The sequence below is a fragment of the Moschus berezovskii genome, chromosome 6 (assembly GCF_049115385.1).
Source record: "Moschus berezovskii isolate FMDL1 chromosome 6, NW_MosBer_1.0, whole genome shotgun sequence".
NCBI lineage: Eukaryota > Metazoa > Chordata > Mammalia > Artiodactyla > Moschidae > Moschus > Moschus berezovskii.
The window spans coordinates 76,232,806-76,259,679 of record NC_142465.1 but is presented as its reverse complement, the minus strand read 5'-3'; the positions used below and the strand labels follow the sequence as shown (position 1 = coordinate 76,259,679).

General features: G+C 47.8%; 2 protein-coding genes across 2 annotated transcripts in view; one reads left to right on the top strand and one right to left on the bottom strand.

Moving 5' to 3' along the window:
• Window positions 1-26,874, top strand: part of SYN3 (synapsin III) — a 446,058-nt gene that overhangs the window by 137,311 nt on the left and 281,873 nt on the right. The window lies entirely within an intron of this gene.
• TIMP3 (TIMP metallopeptidase inhibitor 3) overlaps window positions 1-26,874 on the bottom strand; it is a 59,405-nt gene that overhangs the window by 10,636 nt on the left and 21,895 nt on the right. Inside the window, exon 2 of the mRNA XM_055394946.2 lies at window positions 2,678-2,760. Within this exon, the coding sequence (XP_055250921.2) occupies window positions 2,678-2,760 (83 nt within the window). The remainder of the gene's footprint in view (window positions 1-2,677; window positions 2,761-26,874) is intronic.

The following is a 26,874-nucleotide window of genomic DNA, read 5'->3' as shown; positions in this document are numbered from 1 at the left end:
CTCTAGTCACCAATTTCTAACTAAATGATCTTGACTGTTGTATAACCTTTCGAGTCTCACCTGTAAAATAGAGGATAATGTTTATCTGTTTCATCGAGTTGTTGTGAGGACTGACCCATGCAAAGGCTTATCAGGATGCATGGTACATAGTAAATGTTCATTCACTGTTACTTGTATGGAGCCTTGTGTTCATTATAACAATTATCTTTGTATCCTCAGCTCAGAAAAGCACAGTGCAAAGCACAGAGAGGGTACAGACAGAAAGGAAGTGAGAGAGGGGAGGAAGGCCTACTCCTGCTCCTCTGTCCCGCACCTTCTCAGACTAGCCAGCCAGTACCTGGAGATCAGCAGAACCCAGTGGCCTCTCTGGCTAGAAGGGCAATGACCAGTTCTATGGTTTATCTAATAGTGGGCTGGTAGCAGGGGCAGAGTTAATAAAGGTACTAGATGGTGGTTGATGATCGAAGTAGGATTTCAGGGAGATTCGGGGAGTCATGTAAAGAACACCCAGGGTTGGGAAGGAGTCCTGGCACCTCAGCTTGGGAACTAGATTTGCCTGTAATGAAATGTGTGATTCTGGGCAATTCATTTCTCTTTGAGCCTCTGTCACAAGTAAGACAGGGAATTTTATTTTCTAATGCCCAGCTCTCTGATCCATGGACCTGGGTGAAAGATGGTGAATGAACAGAATAAGACCAGCATCTTGGGAATGGGTGTGTTTTCTCTGAAGCACATAGGTGAGCAAGTGTCATTTGGCCTCTAAACGATGCCCAGGGGCTGTTCTTACCCCAGTGAGGCAGAAGCGGGACATTGTGCCCATAGCAAGGCCTCTGGTGACCCTGGCATCCAGGCCCTGAAGGAAGGAGAGGAGCTGGGCAAGCTTAGGAACTGCTGCCCCCAGCTCTTCCCCTCCCAGCGCTCTGCTAGGTGCAAAGCGTCTCTCACAATGTGAAGGGCTGTTTCAGAGAAGACAGGGAACGCATCTCCTGAACCTCTGCCTTTGTCTAATCTGCTTTTGCATCTGCTTGCCAGCTGCCAGGGGTTACACAGTGGGTTTTGGGGCTGTTACTGCTCTTGTTGGTCCCCCCTCCACCCACTCTTCTTTCCCCATAGTCGTCTGAAGACATAAGCTGGTCCCATGACCAGGCTTGGGCAGCCAAGGGCAGCTGGCCAGGGCTGACTCTGGACATTACATAACCAGAAGGCTGTGGATGTTTCCAAAATTGAATCCAAAGCAACAGGTTCTGCAAACTCAGTACATCTAACCTCGGGCTTCAGGACGCAGGAATTATGAGGCCTGGAGGTCTGCCTCCGAGATGGCTGGGTACCACCCATGACTGTGTCTCTCCCTACTTCTCAATCCTACCCACGAATTGTTTCCTCTGCAGGGTTTCAGGCCAGCGGTCTCACCCTCATTCCCTCATTATATGGACAAACATTTACTGAGTCCCTGTTGGTCCCACGCTGATTGCTGGGAATGCAAATGTGAGCACTGAGTTGTACTCAGGCTGGCAGTCTGCTGGGACCCGGCACACCCCATCTCAAACTTCTGATCTGCCATGCACATGTCTGCTCTCGCCTAACTGCAGTTCCTAGACATAGGGACTGCATCTCCCTTGTGGCCTCCACAGTTCCTGGCACAGAGTGCTGCATGCAAGGAGGTGCTTACAAAGTGGGGGGAGGGTGACGGAACAGCTGCCAAGCTGTTCAGGGTAGAGCCCCAGTCCTCTGTGCCAAGGCACCCAAACTAGCTCCTGCTTAGAAGCAACATAGTCCATGTCCCAGGGCACTTAGAATCCTGAAATGCCTGAGCCAGCAGGGCTCTTAGGAGTGCTCAGTCCAACCCCACACTGTTAACAGATGGCAAAACTGAGCCCAGGAAAGGGGACAGTTCTAAAGCAAATGAGCTAAGTGGAGGATAGAGCTGAGACTAGGAGGTGGGCTCCCTAGGTTTCAAATCTGATGTGCTTTTTCTGAAGGCATGCTTCCTGAATGTGTTTCCTAATGTTAATGTGCTCACAAATATGCTCAATTATATGAATATGCTTAGTAGATGATGCTAACTTCTGGGATGTGAGAAGATAATTAAACCCAGGAAAATAGGGAAAGAGGGTGAATTTCCTACTTTGGCTTGAGGTTTCTATGATGTAAGTTCAATGTAAAGTTTTGAGAGGTCAAACCTAAGTTGTAACCTTAGTGACTGCATAAAAGTAGGCACTGTTTAATCCTAAAAAGTCAAACCTCAGAAGAGCCCGTAGAGACCATCTAGTAAATATTCCTACTTGCCCCCATTTTGTAGATAGAAAGACTGAGGCCAAAAAAAAAAAAGAAAGAAAGCCTGAGGCCAAGGGAAGGGCAGTGTCTTAGGCAGTAGCTCATAGTAACTAGATAACAGGACTGTCTGCTGTCTGGTTTCAGAGCCCAGCTTCTTAACAGCTGCCTCTGAGGGATTCCACCTGCCCTGGCTCTGGGATGAAACAGCCACCCTTCCCTTTGTGCTGCCTCATCTACGCCCTCTCCTGCCAGGTAGAGGGGCTATGACTGGGGCTCAGACACCAAACAAACACACACTCTAAGTCCAATTCCACCTGCCTCCACTGGCCAAGACTCTGACAGAAACCTTGCCCCCCACCAGCCCCCAAACCTTCCTGGAGCCTGGGATCAGGCTATCGCTCACCTTCATCTGCTTGATGGTGTAGACCAGCGTGCCAAAGGGCCCCTCCTTCACCAGCTTCTTCCCTACCACCTTGGCCCGGATCACTAGAGAAAAAGGCAAGACAAACAGGGAGGTTAGGGAGGCCTGAACCATATGAGGGACCACATCTCAGGACAGACATCCACCTGCCCGTGTGCCTGGAACTGCTTTCTTAGTAACAGTGAGGCGACTGGAATAGATGATTGTGTTTACAAGAGCAAGAATTCAGATAAGAAACCCTGGGATGGGGGGAGTAGGGGGCAGGGAGAAGTGGAAGAGAAAAGGAAAGCAGACATCTTTGGAGCTAATTTCCCTAAATGTTCATAATTGCTGTCCAGAAATTTCTAGGCTGCAGTCATCCCTGGAGGAGTGACTCTATGGTTTCACCATAATCCAAAATGTTCTCCTGTCAGTGCGTTCTGCCCTCTCTTCATTGCACCTCTGATAATCCTGTGGTCTCTCAGACTCCTTTCCGAGCTCTTCCTCATTTGGGACTCTTCCTTTGCATGCCTACGTTTTGCCACATCCTGGTACATCCACAGCGCTGTGATGCACCCCAGTTTCCCTCCATGCCCCAGTTGGCACTGTGATAGGGCCCTTGGTACCCAGCAGTTAGATGGCATGGGATGCTTTAGAGAGCAGCTCAGTGAGGGTGTAGTAGAGGAAGAAGCAGTTGGGACCTTAGGAGCCAACTGAACTTTCCCAATCCCAGCCCTGTATTTATGGTTATTATGATTGTGGACAAGTAACTTTGTTTCTGGCCTCCGGCTTCTTCTAGAAAACAGGATAATAATGTTACCAGTTACCTGAACTGATTAGGCAAGTAATGCATGTGAAACTCTTGGCACTATATCTTGGACAGAGTGTATATTAGGTAAATGTTATTACTGTCATCATTATGATCATCATCATTGGCAAAATGAAATAGCTGACCTTGGAAGGATTGTTACTAGAAAAAAACAGCTCCCATTTATCACACATCTACTATGTGCAAAAGTACATTTTACTTATTTACTCTTCACAACTGCCTTACAAGGTCAGTATTAACATCCACGTTCCACAGATATAGAAACAGAGAAATGTGACCACGCCCTCTTTCTGAGTCTCATTTTTATCTGTAAAGAGAATGTGCCACCTATGTCAGGGAATGAGGATTGGGAATTGGAGTGAGGATTAAACAAAACATCTTATGAAATTTCTTATTGCAACATCTGGGTTAAGGGATTTGCAGAGTAAATATTTAGTTGATTATGAATATAAAAAGAATTAGATCCAGTATGACAAAGACTTTAAGAGAGGCATTTCCTATATGCCGTAAGAACACAAAGAAGAGAAGGATTGTCTTGGAGATTATAAGAGGCTTCTTTTTCTATAGTATGTGAAGAAGCACCCAAGAGTTATCTCCAAATAGATCTTAAAGATGGAACTTGGAAACTGCAAAGAAGTTGCATTCATTGACTCAGCCAAAGAAAAAATTGTCTAATAACAAGAACTAGCAACAAAGTCAGGGAGATCGAGGTGATGCCATCACAGGGTCAGAGAGTGTCTCCATCAAAGGGAGCTGGGTGTTCTCCTTGAGTTCGCTGGTCAGTCTCGTTTGACTTTGTGCAACCCCACGCACTGTAGCCTGTCAGGCTCCTCCGTCCATGGGATTTTCCAGGCAAGAATACTGGAGTGGGTTGCCATTTCCTGCTCCAGGGGATCTTCCTGACCCAGGGATCGAACCTGGGTCTCCTGCACTGCAGGCAGGACCTTAACCAGAATGGAATGGGTTTTGCATTTATAGTAGTCATGTTTGAATTACAGATTGAACTCTTTCAGTTCTAGGATCTTATCACTCTTTTTTATCTCAGGTTGCACTTAGCCCAAAAAAGAGTAGGTGCTCAATAAATGTTTGTCAAATAGGTTACCCTTTACACACACCCACCCACCCACCCACACACACACACACACACACACACACACACATACACACACACCCACCCCTGCCTATTCTGGTAAATCTGTTACCCTTCCCTATTTTGGATGTCCCACTGTGTTTCTCAATTCATTGTCTATTCCCCTACTCCAGCTGAATCCTATCCTGTTTCTCCCCAGATGAGCTTAGAGTCTACTCTCGTAGTCAGACATGAAGTCAGGCCCCAGATGAATCAAGGGCCCCTCCAAACCTTAGCTGCCAGGGATGGCAAAACATGAAACCGATTGGCAAGTTTAGCAATTTAGGCAAGGCAGCTTGGTGTGAAAGAGGCAAGTGATTGTTTCCAAGTCTGCTGTTAAAAAAAAAGAGCTTGGCGAGATCCCAGGCCAAGCTCCCTAAAGATTCTGCCTCCACCTTTGTGTCCAACTTTGAAACAGCATCCTTGGCAGGAAGCCATCCTCCCAGAGGCCCCAGGGACTATTTCCTCTACATTAACTCCCACAGGCAGGTTGTAACAGCTTAACTGTTGGGCAGAAGGCATCTTTGCCAGGACTTTGCTATTGATTCTTCCTGAATTGATTTGGCTCCATCTTCTGATGCTTCATTAATACAGAAGGTAAACGAAGGAGTGAGTCCTTGGCTTGGGAGGGAAAAAAGCAGAAGGGATTCCTTTAGATAGTAACGTCTACGCTTTCCTGGCTCAAAAATGGCTTGCCTTCGTTTAGACATAACATGTCACAAGCAGACCCGTTCTATAAAGCTTGATACTTCTGGAAGCTTCTGCATGCACAGGGAGCCAGTTCCTTCCTTACCTTGACATGGTTCGAGCTTAGAACCTTTCATCTGAGAATAGTTCAGGGGAAAGTAAGTTTCTGTAATCGGGAAGCCACATTTGAGTTTGAGCTCCATTATGTTACAGCCTTAGGAAAATTCTTGTGTCCCCAGAGCTCCTTCTTCCTAAATCTCTCTGACTGTCTTGACCCAGTGCCCCTCAGAGGCTTATAAGTGATGTACTTATTACTAGTGAAGAGCAGCATGACATAGTATTGAAGAGCCTGGTCTCTGGAACCTGACTGCCTGGGTCTGAATCCCAGCCCTGATGCTGTGTGACCTTAGGAAAGTTACTAAGCCTCTCTGTGCCTTTGTTTCCAATCTGTGACAATATCTCATAAAGTTTGTGTGAAGGTTAAGTATACAAACACCAAGGACAGTGTGTGGCTCATCCCAAACCCTATGTGTTTGCCATCACTATTATTAGTATTTTTGCCACTACCATGACTTCTGTTATGTGTCCATCCTGAGCATCTTTAGGCTTCTAACATGCATTGTAAGCTAAGGCCTGGAGCTTCTCCTTAGGACGAGGAGAAAGGGAAGCTCATCAAAATACTCTAGTCTTGTAAAATTTCATTGAGAGGTGGGGGAACAGACATTAACCGGTCAGAACAAACTTACAAGGTGTTTTTAAGTCTGGGGCACCCACTCTATCACAGGTGCCTGTCTCATCTCATCATCCATATGTAACCCAAGAGGGACCTGCCAGGACCAAACAAGATCCCATGGTCCTGGTCCAGAAAGACTGAGGCAGGGATGACCCAGCACAGAGGCCACACCAAGTGTTTTCCATACAAAAACAAAATTGCATTAAACTGAACTGAAATAACATTCTGCTCTCACAAATAGATCTGCAAAATCCATCCAAAGTAAAATCACTGGCCAACCCCAAATCCGCCTATTTGGTCAGAGAATTAATATGTCTTTATTTGCTTCAGTTTTTCCTCTGCAAATTCAAATAGTGTGCTATTTTGTCCTTTCCTGTTTGGCAATCAGGATGCCCCCAAGACATGTGCTGGCCGGGGGACCAGAGTGGACAGGGGAGGTGCAGGGAGGTCATGGTTCAGCAACAACAGGAAACAAGTTTCCAAACTTGAAGTTGGCAGCACGTGTGACCATTCCCGCCACCTTGCTGTGGCGGCTGAAAGCCAGCTGCACGGATGGGCTTGGCTGGACGCAGGTTTTCTTCGCTCTCTTCCAAGCTGGACAGCAGCCCCCACAGTGTCTTCCCAGAGTCCTCCACCAACTGAACCTGCGTGCGCGTGGACTGGATAGGCGTGCGGGAAAATGGGTTGCGTACTGTTGGAGGTGACAACAAGAAATAGAAACCCTATTTCCCACCTCCAGCAAGTACCTTCTAGCATGAAGACTGAGTTTAAAATTTCATGGCTAGCACCAGTCAGAGAAGTGGGAGTGAGGTATAGCCTGAAATCTCAGTTTTGGGGGCCTTTTATACTCCTGGGTTTCTGAAGGTATGGAGTTCAAAAGACATATTTTAATTTAAAAGCAGATAAGAAATTGACCAGGCTATATGTACTTATATAGTTGGCGTATAGATATTTAAATGTATGTGCTTGTGAGTGCTTAGTCTCTTTGCAATCCCATGGACTATAGCCCACCAGCTCCTCTGTCCATGGGATTTTCAGGCAAGAATACTACTAGAATGGGTTGCCGCCATTTCCTGCTCCAGAGGATCTTCCTGACCAAGGAATCAAACTCGTATCTCTTGGGTCTCCTGCATTATAGGTGGATTCTTTTACCCACTGAGCCATCGGGAAGCCCAAATGTATGTGGGGCCCTCATGAATATATCATACATCTTAGGATCCAGGTACAAACATGTATCTCTATAGAATTATCTTTATTTCCTTTAAATAATTTTTTTATTTATTGGGGGAGGAATAATAAGCGCTTACAAAAACAAGCAAAACAAGGCACATCCCTTCCAGAAATAATTGTATGCTGCCTGCCCCCACCCATCCATGGTAATGTAGACCACAAGCAGCATAAGCATAAATTTTAAACGAAAACCAATTTTGATGCCAACAGGGTTCTGCTTCCAATGCAGCTTACTGGTGTGTCCCGAAAGTGTACATCTGCTGTTAATCAGCAAAATCAGAGATTCAGAAAGGGGCCACGAGCTGGCCCTACGTCCTGTCCTCTCCTTCCACCTCCTATCCAGCCATCTTCAATCAAATCCAGACCTTTCTGCTCCAAACTGTTTGGAATTTGGCTAAGTTTGAGAGCAAGGATCCCTTACCTGAATTAATATATACCAAGGGAAGACCTTAGATTCTGCATATCTTTTAGTATCCTGTCAAGAGCAGTACAGAGTCTCTCCGTGATGTAGGAGTTGATTCAGCCATCTCGTGGTCTAGTGGGGGAGATACTACCTCTGACACACACACACATATATACACACACTGCCCCATACTTGTCTCTCAAAGGCCCTTTTGCTGGCTTAATGTACAGTCTTTAGGACAACCGCGAGAATAACTAAGGCACACCTGGCCAGAAGACAGAATGAACTTCTGCAAAAGCAGAAGTCACTATTAATGTCAACCCTAGAGAAGGGTTTTCCTGACAGCAGCAGGCAGGATCTAGGTAAGTACAAAAGCCTGGACCCTGGGATCACCTGTCTCTTGGGTCTGGACTTAAAGGAAGAGAGGGGTCTGGGAGTTTTAAAATGACACCCACTCCCATGGAAGCACTCTAGAAATCAGGAAGGGGGGATGTCTGCAATCCAGCTTGTCTAATGGTCACCTGATGTTTATTTGCCAGTTGTCATTCTCTACAGGGTGACAAAGGAAAGGTCCTTTCTGAGGTCAGAGTACTCACAATAAAGGCAATAAGCAAGAGATTCTATAGCCCACCTGGCTCAGCCAGCAACCCATTCTCACTTCCTATGCATCATGGACAGCCTGCATTTCAGCCTCTGCAAGTAGGGCAGTATCAGGCTCTCTCACTTCTCCAGCTGCCTTTCCGCTAATTAACCATCAGTTCCTTGCCTTTCTTTGCATCACATCAGTAAGTCTAGGGAAGAGAGAAGGAACTAGAATGCATTGGTGACAACTACCACACATGGAACCCCTCTGATGTGCCAAGCAGTGTGTATATGTTATCTCACTCTGTCCTCATGGCAACCCTATGAGGTGACTATTATGGTCCCCATCTTCCAACTGTGGAAAAGAAAATCGGATACCCTGAGAACAGTTTTGCATCCCAGTGGGGAAAAAATTGGTAGGCCCCCCAAAAAGCAGACTGGCTCCAAACTTTTCCATGAGATTTGTACTGACTGCAAAAGAGTTCGTACTTTTCTGCACCTCCTCCCCGCCGCCACCCCCCCGCCCCCGTCAGTGCTGCTAAGAGTCAGAGAAGACTGTCTCTAGGAGGAAGAACCCCTTTATAATTCCCTCTGACCCCCACGTCCTCTTGACTACCCACTTCCCTTTCCAATCACTGACACACATGTCCTCTGATGAGTAACAGGAATCCACCAGTAATCACCATCAGCAATATAACAGAGGGCCATCTGTTTAGCACCCTGTGCTCCCCAGCAAGGCTTTCAGGGAAAAAGAAAAAGAAACTTAAAAACCACAAAACCTAATGATCCATGAGGTTTCTCACAACACTATGTGCCTGAGGTTAATCAGAGTGATTAATTAGGTGAGGCAATGCACATGTAAAGAGGCACTTTGTAACCCTGAAGCTAAACAGATGATATATGGCCGTGTTGCTGGTGGTGAGTGCTTGTAGATTCTCAGATGTACTAACCAGAGGGAGACAACCAGGGACTCAAAAGATTCCTATAATTCAGCCTTTCCTCATCTACTGAGGGTCTTTAGCATCCACCTCCCGTGGCCTTTCCAAGCACCTCTTCAATTATCTGCTGCCTCTTTGGGGACACTTTGATGACACTTTGATGATGTCTGTGTTTGAGCAAAGGGCCTAGGAATTAAGGGTGGGAGGCAGAGGCCTATGGGGTCCACCCAAACTGAATCCTTCTGGCTCCCAGTCTGTTTGTCACGACCACCCCAAATCCCAAAAGCCCCTCTGGAAAAACTCAGAAGCTGAAAGGTCAGATCAGGAAAACCCTATGGAATTGACCATGATACACTGGAATGGACATGCACGGAGCACACGGCACCTGGACGATGTCGTTGCCCTATCTCTGTGTGACCTTGGGCAGGACACTTCCTATCCAAGCTTATAAATTGGTGTGATGATTACGAAGCTCAAAAGGTTCTTACGATGACCTCATGCCCCTCCCCAACTCTCCCAAAACTGTTCTCACCCATGGCCTCCCTGGCACTCGGTCCAGTCAGCAGAGGGCTCTTCGTCTTCCTCTTGCTCACATGCAGCCTGTGCTACTCATACCAGCTGAACAGCTGACCGCTCCCACATTTTTGCATCCTCCAACCCAGAACTCCCATGACCTTTGACTTATATATCCAAGAGTCTACATTTATATACCTGGAAGTGTAAGACAACATCTCAAATCATCCCATGCAAAGCCGAGCTCCTGTTAACAGCCCTCACCCACACCTCGGCCTCCCATCGCCTTCCCCATCTCAGGAAATGGCAACTGGCTCCACACCAGCACACCACCTCCTTCCTACTTCCCTTCACGCCAAACAAGCCACCCTTTCCAGGCCTTTGCCTTTGCAGCCCCACTGCTGGAGCACTTTTCCTTCAGTAGCCACGTGACGCCCTCCTTCACCTGGTCAGGAGGCCACCCCTGACCCCCTACATCCCTCCCCCAGGCATTCGCTATATCTGCTGGCCAGCCTTACTGTGCTCAGCACACCAGCCAGCATCTGCCGTTGTTCATTGATTGTCTCTCCCCACTAGAATGTTAGCCTCATGAGCAAGCAGGGTCTTTGTTCTATAACTACTGTAGCCCAAGCCACCAGAAGAGAGCCTGGCAGATAGCAGGCCCCCAATATGTATTTGCTGAGCACATGAAGCAAAACGTGCCACCCACATGGAGGACAATTTAGAAAAAAAAAAAAAGCTCCTCTGAGCAAGTCCTGGCAAATGACCAAGTCTTTCTGAGACTTACTCTATCAGAAGGGGCTAATGGCAGGTCCCAGTTCACAGGGTCAGATAAACATCTGTCCAGTGATAGTTTATTGTACTAAGTTCACAGGGATCTGGAGATAAATGAAGCCCTGGAGGAACTGGGAACAGAGTTACTGTGAAATACGAAAGACAGGAAAGGAAACAAGTGAATGGTATTCAAACCTGGCAAACACAGCCAGTATGCCACAAAGAGGGGCAAAGCCTGTCCCAGGGAAGGGTGTCAGGAGCTCCGTAGAGGTGGCATCTGATTTGGGTCTTAGCTCATTTCCTGGTGAAGAGACTCAGTTTGCTTTATCTGAATCCAGAGGAAGTATAATAGAAACCTGGACCAGACTTGGTGGGGAGAGCCTAAGGAAAACAGCTGGGAGTGAGCAGAGTCCCACCTTTCCGGGAAGAAGGCCCTGGAGGACTTGAGGGGTGCGGGCAGGCAGGGCAGGCTATGTGGAAAAGAATGCTCCTCAGAGAAGTCTCACAAATAGGCTTTTCCTGCATCCTGTCCCGGCCCCCCGAGGGCACTTCTTTCTGTCTGTTTCAAAGGCCCTTTTTGTTGATGTCAAAGCCAAGGCCAGACTGTTAAGATGCACTCCCAATCAAGATGGGGAGTCTCCAGTTCAAAGCCTGTCCTGAGTCTTTCCTTTAAGTAAAAATATTAATCTTGGTTTTATTTAAGCAGGTTTTTTTTTGGCAAGAAATAAATCCCTGCAGCTAAAAATAAACCCAAATACACACACACACACACTCAGAAAAATCTGGAGGGCTGCAAATCATTTCAACCCAAGTTTCCATCTCAGGGAAAGCTATTAAAACCCAGAGGATATTAAAACCTCTTTCTGCACAGACTCTTGTTTCTCAGTGCCTGCCTGTGTTCTGAGCTCTGCCCCCACCCCCACCCCCCCACCCCTTGTCCAAGGCAAGGCTGTCCTGGGGATGCCCTGTCCTGGGACTCTTGGCAAGGGGCGGAGGGGGCTTGGCAGGGTCCTAGCTCTCCTCACCTTGTAAGCACTGGATTTCTGCATGAGCAGGCCAGGAAGCACAAAGGGGCCCCTGCTGACGTCTGTTGTATGTGAGATGAAGGGGCCAGAGGAGGGAGGAAAGGAACACAGTCCCAGAAAGGTCAAGTTGCCTGGAATTTAGAAGTTATTGAAAAGGGAACACAAACAAAATTTGCATCTCACTCCTGCTTTCATGTTTCAAATGGTGACCTCAATTTTAAACTTCTAAAAGGCAAAATTTAAGAGTCACTACCTGGGCACATGCCTAGACGTGGTATTAATACATGTCATTTCTAATCCAACTACCTGTAAAGTCAGCTACTCTCAATTTCTTCTAGTGGCCACGGCCACCTTGGGGGAAAGATAAGGATAATTTGGCCCAGGAAGAGCAAAGTCCCAGGACTGGCTGGTCCTTGAATTCAGGGCTGACTCACCTGGGGCTTGATGACCAACTCTGAAGGGAAATGTTGTTTGTGTGATCTGGGTTTTCTAGGAGGCCAGTAAGGCAGCTGCTCTAAAGTCCTCACCAAGCACAATTAGAGTCACAGAGGCTTTTGCTCTGAGAGTGCAATCAGGAAAGGAGTATCAATATCCCAAAGCACAGAAAGTGGAAAAGGTTGATCCTTCACCCACAGCCCCTCCTCATTCCCCCAAGAACAAATAGCAGCAACAATCCCATCCTAAGGCTCCCTGGTTTCCCAGCATTGACAGGATTATTTTGAGGAGCTCAACAATGTATATACTGCTTCCAGAGCTGGGACCCTACCTCAAGACCTGCCCTCCACAGCCTCCATCACCCCCTATTGCATTTGCCCCACTACACTGGCCTGGCCTGTAATGCCCCTGTCTCTGTGAGGGTGACTTTCTCCCTGGGCATCTGTCCACACAATCTTTCTTCCTGCATGACCCACCCAGCTGAAATGCCACCTCCTCCTGGAAGCCTTCTGTCCATCCCAGGCCACAGTAGTCTCTCTTGTCTTCTGCTCAGCTTCTTTTCTTCCCACACAGATTTCTTAATAATCAGTTTCTAGGTGCTCACTGGCCTGTGTTATTAAACAGTGGGGGCTGCATCTGGGGCTCCAGCACCGAGTACAGTGCCTAGAATGTGGCAGGGGTCCCCCAAGAATGTTTGTTGAATGAAGGAATGGATTCACCTCACTGCAGGAGGGAATCAAAAGTAATACAATAAAGGAGACGGGGATGGTTTCATGTTTAGGCTGTTGGAATGGGGGTTCCAGAGTCCCAACTCCTAAGGGTCACCCAGACATGAAGAGGGGTGCAGGGAAAAGTGTGATCCGAGAAGCCAGAAAGGGACTCTGATCCCAAACTACTGAAGATTCATAGCTGAAGAGTTGAGTCACAGGGTCCCGATACAGGCGACAGTGGTTAACACGTCTGTGGAGAGGGTCAGCACCCAAACTCCACCCACAGATGACAAACCCAAGGCCTGGCACCCTAACGGAGGTCAGTGGTACCCACCCCTCCTCCTTTGTCCCCCTTCTCCCTCCTCTTCCTCCTCTTCCTTTATCACGAGTGACTGGAATTAATTCATTCACTCATGCTATTTATTCAGATGTGTTTGAGGGACTACATGCTTCAGGTCCTGTGCTGTGCCTTGGGGTTCTGCAGTCAGCAGGTAGAGGAAGCCCCTGTGTCACAGAAGCTTACTTCTATCTTGTAAGATGAGAAGCTAGGTGGTCCTAGCCAGAGAGCCATGGGGGTGTGCAGCAGACACACCCGGCCAAGCGAGGCATACTTTCCATGCTTGGGGTGCTGACAGTTCCCTCCTGACCATGCTTTGCAGAGCAAGAGCCTCAGTGATTTTAATCATGCTTGGTGAACACCTTGAGGTAGTTGACTCACTGGCCTCCTAGAAACCCGGATCATACTAGCACCATCTCCCTTTGAAGATGGTCCTCACTCCCCAAGTGAGTCAGCCCTGAATCCAGCCCTGGTGGTGCTATGAATATTTCTGGGGAAGGCATCCTGCCTGAGCTGGGATCTAAGAAATCACCACAAGTCAGCCAAGAGAAAGAAAAGGAAAAGGTCTTCAGGTAGAGGTGGAACCAGAGGCAAAGGCCTGGAGGCAGGAGAGCCCAGCCCATTAGAGTGACAGAAAGCAGGGTGTGCTACAAGGGGCAGGGGACAGTGAAATCCAAGAGGTAGGCAGGGATGCTTGGCTTGTGGGGGAGGGGAGCCTTGCTCAATACATGGCAATGTCATTTCTCAGATGGGTTTTCACTCTTTGAAGGCATTGATGAAGACTTACCACTTTGTCCTGCCAGCAGACCTCCTGATAACATGGGCCTAAATGAGTAGGTACCAGAGCCTCAAGAAAGACCTAGAAACAAGACCAAGCCTTGCTTGCCCCACTAAGCATCAAATTCACCAGCGAGCCCATTCCAGTTCACATCCTATCTGTGATCTTTGAAGTTAAGATTTAATGAATCTGTCTGCCCCACACCCTCCTCTCCAGCCCATTAACATCTTCCGGGAGTCTTCCAGGGTGTTTTGTCAGGCTCAGCTCCAGTGTGTCCCAGAGTCCAGAGTGCACACCAGCCTCTGGAAGGTTCTATCCCACTCAGTTCAGAGGTGCTAACCTGCTCACTGTCATGCAGGCACATGGGTGAGGGGTGCTCAGAACACCCCCCACCCACCAAGTACTCCAGCCCTCCCCAGGGGCCCACGGGAAACTTTATCCCACACAAGAGGCTACCAGAATAGCAGCCTGGTCTTCAGCTATGGCCCCTTTGAAGCAGTGCCCAGAAAAATACCGTGCCGACGAATGGTTCTCAGAACTTGGAGCTCTCAGGTCAGGTCACTTTGTGAGACCAGAACAGTTGGCAACATCTCAGGAGCTGTCTACAGTATTTATCTTACTTTTCTGCTAATTGGGATGTGTTTGCTAGGAGAGCTGGGTGACTCCAGGATAGGTCCTGGAGCAAAAAAGCCAAGGGACCGCCCTTGTTTGCACACCAGACCTGCAGATGGCTCTCTGTAGACAGCGAATCTGCCCCCAAAATGCATCAGCGGTGGGTAGAAGACTTTGTTGTGGTTTCAACAAACAGCACTGTCTGCTCTCTGCTCTATCTCTGGGGACTATACAGCACAGATGCCGAGAAGACCCTGGTGCTTTTATACCTTACTCATTGAGTAGCTTGTAAAACAATCAAGGCTTCTCCCTCCTCTCTTCAGCTTCCCTAACTTCAGCCAGAAAGATTGTGGACACCAAATGGACACAGCTTGGAGGGAGTGAAAGCAGGTGTTCCCTTGCCCCAGTTCACTCAGAATCTTTCCCCCTCACCCTCAGCTCACCACAGAACCCAGGTGGTAGACCCTCAGACCAGAACAGGTATGAGAAGGACTATACCTCTTCACGCTCCAAGAGAGCGATCAGGGGCAGCTAACGCTGAGGGCATGGAAAAATGGCTAGAGATAAGATCCAAGTGCCTTTTAAGGAGGCCAATCTCAGTTTTAAGAAAAGTAGAGAATGCTAACTGCTGCCCTCTTTGGTCAAAGTGGATAACAGCAGAATTACACAGTCCATCCTTGGTATTTTTGAACAAGCTGCCCTGGCCTAACAGTGTGATTGGGAAGGGTGTCAGTGGTAAAGAATAAGCCCACCTACCCTTTGAACAGTGCTTGAGCCTCTTGTTCATTCAACAAGTATTTCTTGAGTAACTACAACTTGCCAGGCATTGTGTCCCGGGTGGAAACACATAGGAAATAAAACCTTACAAACGTTATATCTAATCCTTAAAACTAACTTGCAAGATATACAGTATGATTTCTACTGGATCAATAAAGAAAACGTGACTCAGGAGAGATAAGAAATTTTTCAGAGGTCATATGGCTATGAATTCAATCCACATACACCTGACAGAAAAGCTCAGTCACCTTCCTACAACCTGACATTGTACAAATCTGGACATTCACCCAGGAAGCCAAATGCATCAGAAATACAGAGAAAATGAAAATCCTTAAGCCTGAATTATCAGAGAAGGACTTATATATAAAACAAGCTCCTGAGAACTTTGAGGTGGGGTTAACTTCCCCAAACAGAGTTAACTTCTTAAAGCCTTATGGTTTGGGGGACAGGAGCAGTGGTTTGAGGACTAGGAAAAGTGGGAAGGAGAAACAAGCAAACTTTTCTAGATACCTTATCGATAGCCCCGGTCTAACCCTGCTCAGCTGCAAGGCCTCAGGTAGTGTCATTCCCTTTGCATAACACCTCCTGCTTCCCTTTATCTAGAATTCCTATCCATCTTTTATATTTCAACTGTATTTCAACTCAAAGGACACTTTCTTGGAGAAAGCTTTCCCTGACTCCTCCCTCAGCATCAGACCAAAACAGAACTCCTGTTAGACTTATCATAGCCCCTGGTTTCTGAGTATATGTTTGTACATTTGTTTGAATAATGTGTCTTTCCGCTCCTTCCTCCCCCACCTCACTAAATTGTGCTGGGACTGTGCCCTGTTTGACTCGCCATTCTATCCCCAACGTCTCTCACCATGCCCGGAGCATACTAGGTGCTCAGTGGATAGTTGCTAGGTGAATAGGTGCTTGCATCTAGTCCTAGCTCCCACTAACTTTCCTCTGCTGTACAGCCATTCCACCCCTATAACTTTCCAAAGTCAGTTCCTCTGCCAGGAGCTGACCAAGAAGAATGTTTGGTTTTGATAATGGAAAGAGAAGAAGGAGGGTGTTCCAGGCAGGGGGGACTGTATGAGCAAAGGCACAGAGGGCAAACTGAGCCTGAAGTGTCAGAGGGACCATGAAGACCTGGCCGGAAAGAAGCAGAGGAGTCCCCATTAGCTCATTCCAACCCTGGCAAATGTCAGATTCTCTGGGTGTCAGAAGCTTGAATGCAGGACTTCTCAGGACTGTCCACAAACTGGGTCTATAGACAGTGATGCTGCTTCTCTGCGCACAGGTCCTTGGTCCCCTGACCACTCTGCCCCAGTCCTGTCTTGGCAATCTGACACTTACTGTATTTAAGCATATGGGTGTCCTGGAGAAAGGATTTCTGAACCCAGCCCAACTCTTCCAAGCTGGGCCAGTACATAACTCTCCAAACCTCAGTTTTCTCATTCAGAAGAAAGGTGAATAGCACATTTGTGAGGGTAAAAAATAATAAGGATAGAAGCCACCCGGCATAAATTTTCCAAATAAACCCAAGTCCCCCTCTTCCCCCACACCCATCACTTCCTGACATGCAGGCTCATTCCCTCCCAGGAGAGTTGCCTGTGGACCAAGTGGGACTGATGAGTGTTAGAAACACAGAGAAGCCCACAGGCACTTTCCAGATCCTCTGCAGGTCCCTGTCCAGCTGCCAGAATGGCTCCCTACACCAGACTAGACCAGCCATGTTTTCTGATTCTGTGGACCACCCAGAACGCACCTCTCCTGATGGAGCATCTGTGTTCTCCAAAAGAGGGCTGGCCCAGTAAACAGCGCATGTGCTGGATCACAGCCAGCCCTGCTGCTGGATGCGGGGTGACCACCCCCCACTCCCTCTGCTGTACATCTGAGGGTGGCCAGAGCTTTGCAGTCATGACACGACCCCCAGAACTTCCTACTCAATCTGTACATGGGCAACTTATACTAAAATGTTGTCTGAGATAGTCTCTGGAGCACATCCCGAACCAGTTGTTGCCTTGGAATGACACAGAGCAAATAGGGACATGTTTTCCTTGATATGCCAGTGCTTTTGGAGAATAAGTAATAGGAGTCTCAGAGATGAACATGTTTGCCAGACACTGCCATAAAAAAACAGCAGAGTGGTCATTGGAGGCAGTGCCCAGCTTTCCCTATTGATAAGAATACTGTTGTCATCAATTATAACACTAATTATAATACTGTCATTAATTATAATAAATGCCACCATCCATCAAACACTTGCTATGCACATTTCATGCTCAGTATTTGGGTTATTCCATTTGAGCTTCATTAAGATTCAGTAAAGTAAGTGCTATCATTAGTCCCATCTTGTAGAAACTAAGGCTTGTAGAGAATGAGTAGGATGTGATGGACAAAGCATGCCGGTCCAGGGAGCCTGACTCTGGATCTGCAGTTTTCCACCAGTTCATAACTCCCTTCCAGAAGCACGTGAGTGACTGTGGTGTAGGGGGACAGACATATTTCTTAGGCCACAGACTCTAGATTGCTGGGACCTTCACAGTCACTCATCCTATCATCCCAGGGTTAGTCTGGCAACTATGTAACATCGCTGACCTAGGTTCCTTGTTGAGCCATTTCTTGCCTGTTCTAAAATTCTCTTACACTGCCTCTCTGTGGCTTCCTCCAACTAGCTGACATTTTGGGTTTACACAAAACAAGGTATCTGAAGAGCATGGTCATGTGCCTACATAATCTCCAAGATAAGGATTTTCCTAGATTTTGATGGTTTTTCTCCAACTATGACATGATTCCAAGTCTCCTTGTCTGCCTCACCTGGGGCCTTGAGCTCCCCAATCGAGTTAGTGAAGGATGAATGCAGATTTCCCAGGGGCTGCTGATCAGTGTACAAAGTCAAGAGAGACCTCACTCTCCCCACTCTGTATGCTCTTCCTGATAGATCTACTTTGGTAAAAAATCTGCCTGCCAATGCAGGAGATGCAGGTTCCATCCCTAGGTCAGGAAGATCCCCTGGAGAAGGAAATGGCAACCCACTGCAACATGGACAGAGGAGCCTGGTGGGCTACAATCCATAGGGTCACCAAAAGTCAGACATGACTTGGTGACTGAGCACACACAAATAAAGAGCTCTACTTATTCTACTAACTGAGCTTTTTTGGTATGGAAGTAAAGAAATTGGGGGTGGGGAGTCTTATTCCATAGAAAGTATCAAGTAGTAGAAAGAGCCCTAGGCCAGAAGTTGGGAGATGGATTCTCTTTCTGGTTCTTCCACACATGTGCTCTGTGAGTTTGATGAATCACTTTCTTCTCTGACAGTACTAGTTTTTTATTCTGAAAAATAAAGGGCTTGGATTATTATAATAAAGGGCCCTGCATGTATTATAGGGCCCCTCACAACTTAAAGGGCTAAGGTTATTTTTCCATCACCTTGTATCTCTAATTCATTCATTTCCCCTGGGTTCTACTCTATCCATTGGTAATGGGCCAGGACGTCATGCTCTCCCTGTTTACTGGGTCTATAATCATACTTCTAAAGAGTTGATCAAACCTGAGTAAGTAAGTAGGATGCTTTAGGCGTTGTCGTAGAAGTCCTTCTCAACCTGTTATCTGTCTGGATGATTTGCAGTTGTCAAAACTGGGGACTGCAGCTTGGATGGAACTGGCTCCTAAATCACCCACCCGGTCCATCAAGTGCACAATCTGAGTCACCCTCACCAATCTGTTTTCTTTATGAGCCATTATCTTATTTTTTGTAGTAACATACTATTTTCCAGGCTGACAGTCCAGTAAAGAGTTTATTTCCAAGAATGTCAACAAACCTGGGATAATCTCAGTGGTTAAAGTCATTATAGGAGCACTGTATGTTAATGCCAGGCCAGGCCTCCTGCTCTGAGTGGCCCCATATCTACCTTCAGAAGGATTCTAAAAATGCTGAGGAGACGGCTTCTGCCTTTAACCCCCCCAATTGTATATTAATCCAATGTAAAGAAAAATGATTCCAGGATGGCATCTCCATGGGGATTATGTTCTAATGACCTCACATGTACTAACTGGGGATATGCCACATCCATGAAGATAAAACTCAGTCACCCTTGCCCTGCTGATCTAGTTTCACCGCAGCTAAGACAGTGATCTAATAGACGTGTGGGTTCTCCAGCCCACTCCAGTGTTCTGAGTAACCTTAAACAACTCACCTCTCCTCTGGGTCCCTCTAGTTCTCCTCTAAAGTGTGATGGGGCACCATCTGCCCCCATCTTCCCTGGATGGCTTATTTCAGATGCTCCTTGAGCTGCTCAGAAAAGCTGTTCTTAAAATAAGAAGGAGTCTCTTTTCTACCCAATCTGAACCCTAACCTCTTCCTAGAGGGTGTACTGTGAGGCATAGAAGCCTGCCACCTTGATCTCAACTTCAACCTCAATCCAACCTGAACCCAGCCAAGCTCCATCCTAACCCCAGAGGTTTCTATTTTTGAAACAGAAGGAATATTCTGTATTTTTCACTCTGTCAGTATTTTTACCTTCATCTCTGTCCTCCTCCCTCCCGCTCCCGTGCCCCTGGTTGTGGGGTGGGTGGGTTTTGTGTTTTTTTAAAGACCAAACAAAAACAAAACCCAGTCCAGGCAAAGGCCAACAGATCATGATGTTCTGGGCGGATTTTGCTACGTGCCAGCAAAGACCGTCAGCAAGATCTACAGGAAACACCTTGCAGAATCCACTGGGAGAAGCAGAGGCCACCGAGAAGTGAAAGGCAGATACACTGTGGTCCGTGTGACTGGCTCTTGAAGCTGGGGTACAGGAAATGGCTGTGGGACTCCAGTTCCTCATGGGGGCAAACACATAACTGTGGCAGGGGTGCTGGCAGATCCCTCTGATATTTTCAGTTGGGATTTTAATTTGCGTGTCTCGTCCCAACTGCCTGTGCATGATCTGTGCAGAGGGGACCCAATAAAAAAGGTGAAAGGCAATTTCACAAGGGTCTGTTCCAGGGTTTAGCAGAAGCTACATTTTCTGTGAAAGAGACACACGTCATGCAGCGGTCAAGAACATGAGGACTCGAGCAACAAAGAACCTAAGGTTGACTCTCAGTTCCAGCTTCTACAAGCTGCAGACTCTCAGACAAATCATTTGCTTCTGCGGGTTGTCAGGATGAAGTGAGACCCTGAACATAAGGAACTCTGCATAGTGCCTGGCAAGCCACAACCTTGATAAACAGTGGTGGTAATGGTTGTTTCATGAGAGGCCCCCTTTCCCAAGGCAGTGAAGAGGCTGGAGGACAGCAGGAGAGAGAACAAAGCAGTTCCAAGAAGAGAGAAAAGCAAATGTAGAATACTAGCCAAGCCCCACATGGGGCATGGCGAGCTCACAGCCTAGCTCCCAGCCTTCCCTTCATGAGACGTCGGCTGCCCCACTTACTCTTGTTCAGGGCGTTGTGATTTCAGGTCAGGTTGAAGCAAGGGGCAGTGACTGGTATCAGTCCAAGTGGAATGAACGCCCCACAGCCGTGCAGAGGCCCAGCAGGAGGCAGCGGGAGGAAGCATAGCTAGAAATGCTGATGAGTAATTAAGTCCTTCAGGGTCACATCTTGGTCCCTCTCTACCCAGAAGTGGGAGGAGTTTGGACAGGCCTGAAGTGGTCAATCAGAGTGTGGGGGTAGCCCCCAAACCTTCCTTGCAGAGAAGCTGTGTGTATGGAAAGCCAGTCTTGCTGTGCAGAGTGAGGACTGGGAGCCATGGAGTTGGCAGGCCTGCTTGGGCCGGGGTCAGCGACCAGAGCCCGGCATTGTTCTGGCCGGAGCGGGGAACGGCCCTCAGCCAGTGTTCTGTGGGGAGGCTGCGGTAGAGCAAAAGGCCAGATGCAGTCCAATTAGGGTCTGAAGGAAACCAGGGCCGTTTTTCATGAAACAGGAGGTGGGTGGCCCTGCCATGGTGGGGATACTGGACGCTGGCTAGTCGGAGCACCTAGCATTCATCAGTCATCAGGTCAAGCGGCCGGCCTGAGTGTGGGTGTACAGGAAATGCCAACGCTGACCCTGCCCCCCCGTCTGTGCTGTAATGAAGTGCCAATTGGGAGCCCGCTGGGCAAAGGGAACATGTCTCCACACTCCATCCGCTGTTTGGTAACAATTACTGGTATTCTTTCAGCACCACCAGGACACAGTACGCTGGGGGCAATTCTTTGAAGCACTAGGCATGATCAAGAAAGGAAGGATCAGATCAAAGAGGGCACCAGTTTTAATGTTCAACACAACTCCTGAGTCTCTGGCTTGGGACTGGAGTCAGCAGTGGTAGGGGCGGGGGCCCACTAAGAAGTGCTGCCCAGCTGAACTGCGCAGTTCCTGTTTTATCCCTGCCCCCTATCCAGCAGTGCACTCTGGTGTATGGAACTGGTGCCAATTTCAGCTGGCCCCTTGTGCCAAGTGCAAGTCCACTACAGAGAGCAAACCAGTAGTCTCGTCTTACCCCCCAAGGCAACTTCTGGGGTGGTGGGGAAGTAAGGAGTGATTGGTCCCCCAAGATCCTTGTTTTTGTCCTGCCCTTTCCCTCCCTGAGAAGAAGAGTGCATTTCCTCATGTGACTCTCTCCCACAGCTTGGCCTGAACACCCCCCACCTCTGCTGGCCCCAGCACTGAATCTGGAAAGGGCCAGTGTAATGTGCTAAGGGAGCCAAACACATGGAAGCAATGCATGTGGGAGGGTGATGCACTCTGTCTCCCAGGGCCAGTCTGGCCAATCTGCGGTGGGTAGACAATAAATCCCAGCTGGGTTGCAAAACCATGGGTGCCAGCCACCTGGACCACTAACCACAGGGCAGCCACGGGCAAGTCAACCCCATCCCTGGGCCTGTTTCCCCAACTGGGAAGCAAAGATTTTGCATAGTGGCCCTTAAAAAAATCTATGAGTCCATATGGCCCTGCCTGTGGTCTGAGAAATACATCTAGATGGGCAGGAGAGGCTTGTTTAAATTCTGGTCCTTCCTTCCCAGATACTCACCAGTCGGCGAGTGGCTGGATTGCTGACCTCTAGAGCAGAGGCTCTAACGTGACAGCCAACAGATGGCAGAATCTCCCAGAGGCCTGTGTCTCTGAAAGATCTGTTGCTTCACATCAACATAAAAGAATGTTGTCCAAGAGGCTGTCTGCCTCCTCAGTGGCCCCGTGAGAACCCTCTTTCTTGAGTTTTGCCCACTCTAGGCTGGAGCACAGGCATTAAGTTGGAGTCCATCATTGGCCCGTGCTAGCTGTGTAAACTGGGGCAAGACTCTTCACTTGTCTGAGCCTCAGTTTCGTCACCTATCAAAAGAGCATTCACTCCTACATTTAACAAACAGCAGGGTTGTAAGTATGTTGTAAGCACTGAACCAGACAAATGAGGTCTCTACTGTCTGGGTACTTAAATAATGGTAGAGGAGACAAAACGATAAACAACGATCCAACAAGATGTTAGGTACTAGGACAAAAGGAGGTAGAGAATGGGAGTGGTGGGTGGCATTATAAGACAGGGCGGTCAGACATAGCCTCCCTGGGAAAGGGACACTCAAGCTGACACCTTCAGGAAGTGCAGAAGCCAGCTTGTGAGAATCTGACAGGGGGCAACAAGTTCAAGGGCCTTGAGACAGGGACAAATGTGGAGCCCAGAGCATTCATGGAACAGCCAGAAGGCCAATGTAGCCACAGCAAGGCAAGGGGAGACAAAGGCCAGATCCCGTAGAGCATTCTAGAACTCATTGAGTTGGGAGGCCACTGGAAGGCTTTAAGCAGTGCATTACCAAGATCAGATGACATATTTAAAAGGTCAGTCTGGCGGCTTTTTGGAGAATAGAGGGGAGGTAGGACTGGAGTGAAAGCAAGGGAATTATAGTCATCACCACCCCTTCCCTGCCCGCTTCCCAGGGTCACTTCAGGCTCCCATGAGATTCATGCTGACACCTAGAAAAGTCCAGAGGCACAAGAAGCAACATATATCCTCACATGTTTTAAAATCCATTTTTACAAGTAGGAGCTTGCAGGGCCTGGCACCAACTACTTGGAACCATGTCCCTGTATGGATTTCAAGGAAACAGGGTAGGGCGGCAGATTCTGCCCTGCCTGAGCTAGGCAGCTGTCTGGTCCAGATGAACTCACATGTTTAAGCCAGGAGCTTTGCTCTCAGCCCCGCCTGACTCTGTTTTCCCTGCTGGTGCCGGACAGGGGTAAGCTAACACCCAGCAATGGAGAGAAGCTGACACTCCGTGCACACTCACTCGCTGAACTCCTGGCAGAAGCTCCTCTCTCCTGGCCTCACTTTCAGAACTGGGAAGGAAAGAGCAGGAAAGCTCAAGGTTTGTTCACTTAGGGATTTTTAATTTCAGAGTGGACCGCTCATAAGGATCCTTGCAAGGATCATGATCGGCAGAGCCCCTCCCCCGAGAGAATGTCCCTGTGCTCAGAGGAAGCGAAGAGGAGGAGAGCTTGGAGGCATCTTGGGTTCCAGCCCTCTTCCTTCTGCTGGGGTTGAGAGCGCTGCCTTGGAAGCTGGAGCTCTGGATTCAGGTCCCACCTCCGCCTCTAGATTTCCTCAAGTGAAGTAAGAGAGGGAGAGTGGCAGCACCTTCTCAGAGCTGTTGGGGGGCCCAGTAGGACAGCAGATGTGCCTGCCTTCATTCACTCATAGGCTGGGCCTTCTGGGCTGAATGGTGGACATTCTGGCGCTTAGTAAATGTTTGGGGAATCTGAAGATGCACAGTAAACTGTATTACAGCTAAAATGTAATAACTGTATTACAGCTAAAATGCCAGGGAGTTCAGAGAGAATAATCAATAAGATGACTTGTACTGAGTATACAGTTTAAAAGAAATTATGTGTTAATATCTTGGGACCTCAGTTGCCTGTCATCTGTAGACTGGGGACAGTGGAATTTCCCAAGACCTTACAGTTGGATGGCAAAATGAGATCAAGGTATCTATTTTTCTGCTGTAACTCCTGGTCGACACATTGCCTGCAAGTTTTCTGGGGTTTTTCCCATGCTTTTTATTTTCTTATATTAGTTCTTTCTTACAGAAGTAATACAGCTTTACTGAATTAAATTTGGGGAAAAAAGAAGGAAACAATAAGATAATTTTTAAAACCTCCACTGCTCAGTTGCAGCTATGCTTCATATTTATATGTTACCTTCAGTCTTTTTCCTCAAATAAGCCTATGGATATAGGTTTCCTCCCTACCCCAGTCATAGAATCATACAGAACAAACTTGCTGGTGATCTGAGTATTTTTTCAGCCCTAATGTATCAGTCCATATGGGTCTGCCTCATTCCTTTGAAGAATTGTTGCAGTCGTGTAGATACTGCACTTTTATAAGCAATTCTGTGATAAACATCCTTGTGTGTTTATGCTTGTGTATACATACACATATATACATATAAATGTTTATACACATATATAAACACATATGCACATACACATCTTAGCGTATTTACCTGATTATTTCCTCTGGATCTAGAAGTTCTCACCACTTTTTAAACCATTTTGATTCTAATTCAGTCTAAGTCAGTACATCTTTCCTACTCATGAGCTAGCTATTCTGCAGGCATCTAAGCCTCACACTGAGCATAACTAGGAGCATCAGGCACAGTTTCTCAGGGCCTACGACTCAGTCCTACCTCCTCCCATCCTCTCTCCCATAGCCCCTGTCTTCCCTAAGCCAGCCAGTAATCAAGTCGGAAGGACATCCTAAACTTCCTGAGTCCCATCCCTCTTCTGCCTCATTGGGGCAGGCCTGCTATTTCAAAGCTTTTACAAGGTTTGAGTAAACATCCCAGGACAGGCAGGGCCAGGAGAAGCCCAGCTGTTTATGTCACAAAGTCAGTGGTTAAGGCCACCACCCCAAACAAGTTTCCTTCCTGCCCCTGCCTGCCCTTGTCTACTTATGAAAGCTCTCTACTTGCAGTGGGCAGTTTTAGTATGCTGTACGGGTGGGCAGCATCGCTTTTGGTCAGAGTGAATGCACATTGCCTTCCCTGTCTCCTTGCTCAGTGTCAAAAGCAAAAGAATAATGTTGAAAGTAGAGGAAACAGACCAGAAAGTTTCTTGTGAAGAAACCCATAGTAATAATCTGTTTAACTAATAAAAGTAACTTCCTTCTATATGTGTACAGGAAATTTGTACCATACACAAACACACACCTCTAACCAATCTGAACTTGGTGATTCTGTTTGGCATAAACTTATGCATACATGATGTGCCAATATGGTTCAGTTGCGTTTGACTCTTTGTGGCTCCATGGACTGTAGCCCGCCAGGCTCCTCTATCCTTGGGATTCTCCAGGCAAGAATACTGGGGTGGGTTGCCGTGCCCTCTGCCAGGGGATCTTCCCAACCCGGGGATCAAACCCCCGTCTCTTGTGTCTCCTGCGTTGGCAGGTGGGTTCTTTACCACTAGTGTCACCTAGGAAGCCCAACCTATGTATATTTTACTATAGTATGTATTTTCTCTCCATTTTAAAAGGTCTGGCCAGTTTCTCCTGCCTCTGGTTCACACGTGAGCTTCAGCCAGGGTGTTGCTGTCTCAGTCCCTGTATGAACATGCGATTGTCTTAGGCTGCGCTCTGCCTTTCCTCCTTTCTATAAACAACTGAGCTGCTGCCCCTGGGGCTGCCCAATGAAGAAATGATGATCTGTCCCAGTGCTAAAGGAAGACCTGGCTCAGTTACTGAGAGATGGCCCTGCATTTCAGAAGAATTTAAGGGCTCTCTGACTTTCTATGTATGACTTTTCATCTTTCTAGGTACTGCCTTCCTAAGATACCACTCCATTACCTTGACATCCATGATATCAAGGGATCTTACTCTACAGTCACCACATGACAAGGGATTGTAGGTACACCTTGTTCCCTAGGTTTGAACATGGAGGCTCTGAGGTCAACTGACTTGCCCAAGACAACATGGGTGACCAAGGATTCCACTCAGGTCTTTTCACTCTGAGAGCAGTTTCCTCCCCACCCCCGTGAGAGGCCATCAAATCTCTTGACCTCAGCCAGTCACAGGGCTGTGTCCACAGCCCAGCATTCAGGGCCCAAGTTCCTCATGGCAACACTTTTCCTTCCCTCTAGTTGCGATTCCCACCAGTGTTGGCTCACCCAGTCCCAGGGCCCGCCAGGCGTGAAGGGATGCCTGGCGGGCCCTGTGCCAATCCACAGCACCCTGGTCACTTCTGGGACAGGGAGGGCCCACTGCATCCTGGTTTCTCAGAGGTTACTCTTTTTGGCAACCCCCCAGGTACAAATCTGTCTGATCTATTTAGAAGAGAAGCAGAGGAAACCCACCCTCCCCACAGCCCCTAACAAGAACATCCCCTCCTATATCCCCTGTGGCAAGTGCCAGCAGGTCCCACCCACTGCAGTTCCCTCAGAGACAGAGGAAACCCAGCTTAGGTCCTCAGGAGCAGGACAGATGGGCAACAGGGGTTCCCAGGGAACCCACCACAAGACACAGGAGTTCACCCCACCTTGACCAGGAGCCAAAGGTGAGTGCCAGGAAAGCAGGGGAGTCACTGCTGCCTTCCCACAACCATGCTGTACACCCAAATCCAGGGGATCTGCTGAGTCCTTATTTTCCCACCATTGTTCTGTTATCTGATTATGAAAATAATGTGTCACCATTGTGAAATTTCATTTTTGAGAATGTAACAGTCAAAATTAAAATCACCTAAAGTCTCACAAAGCAGAGATGACTACTGCTGATGTTTTGGT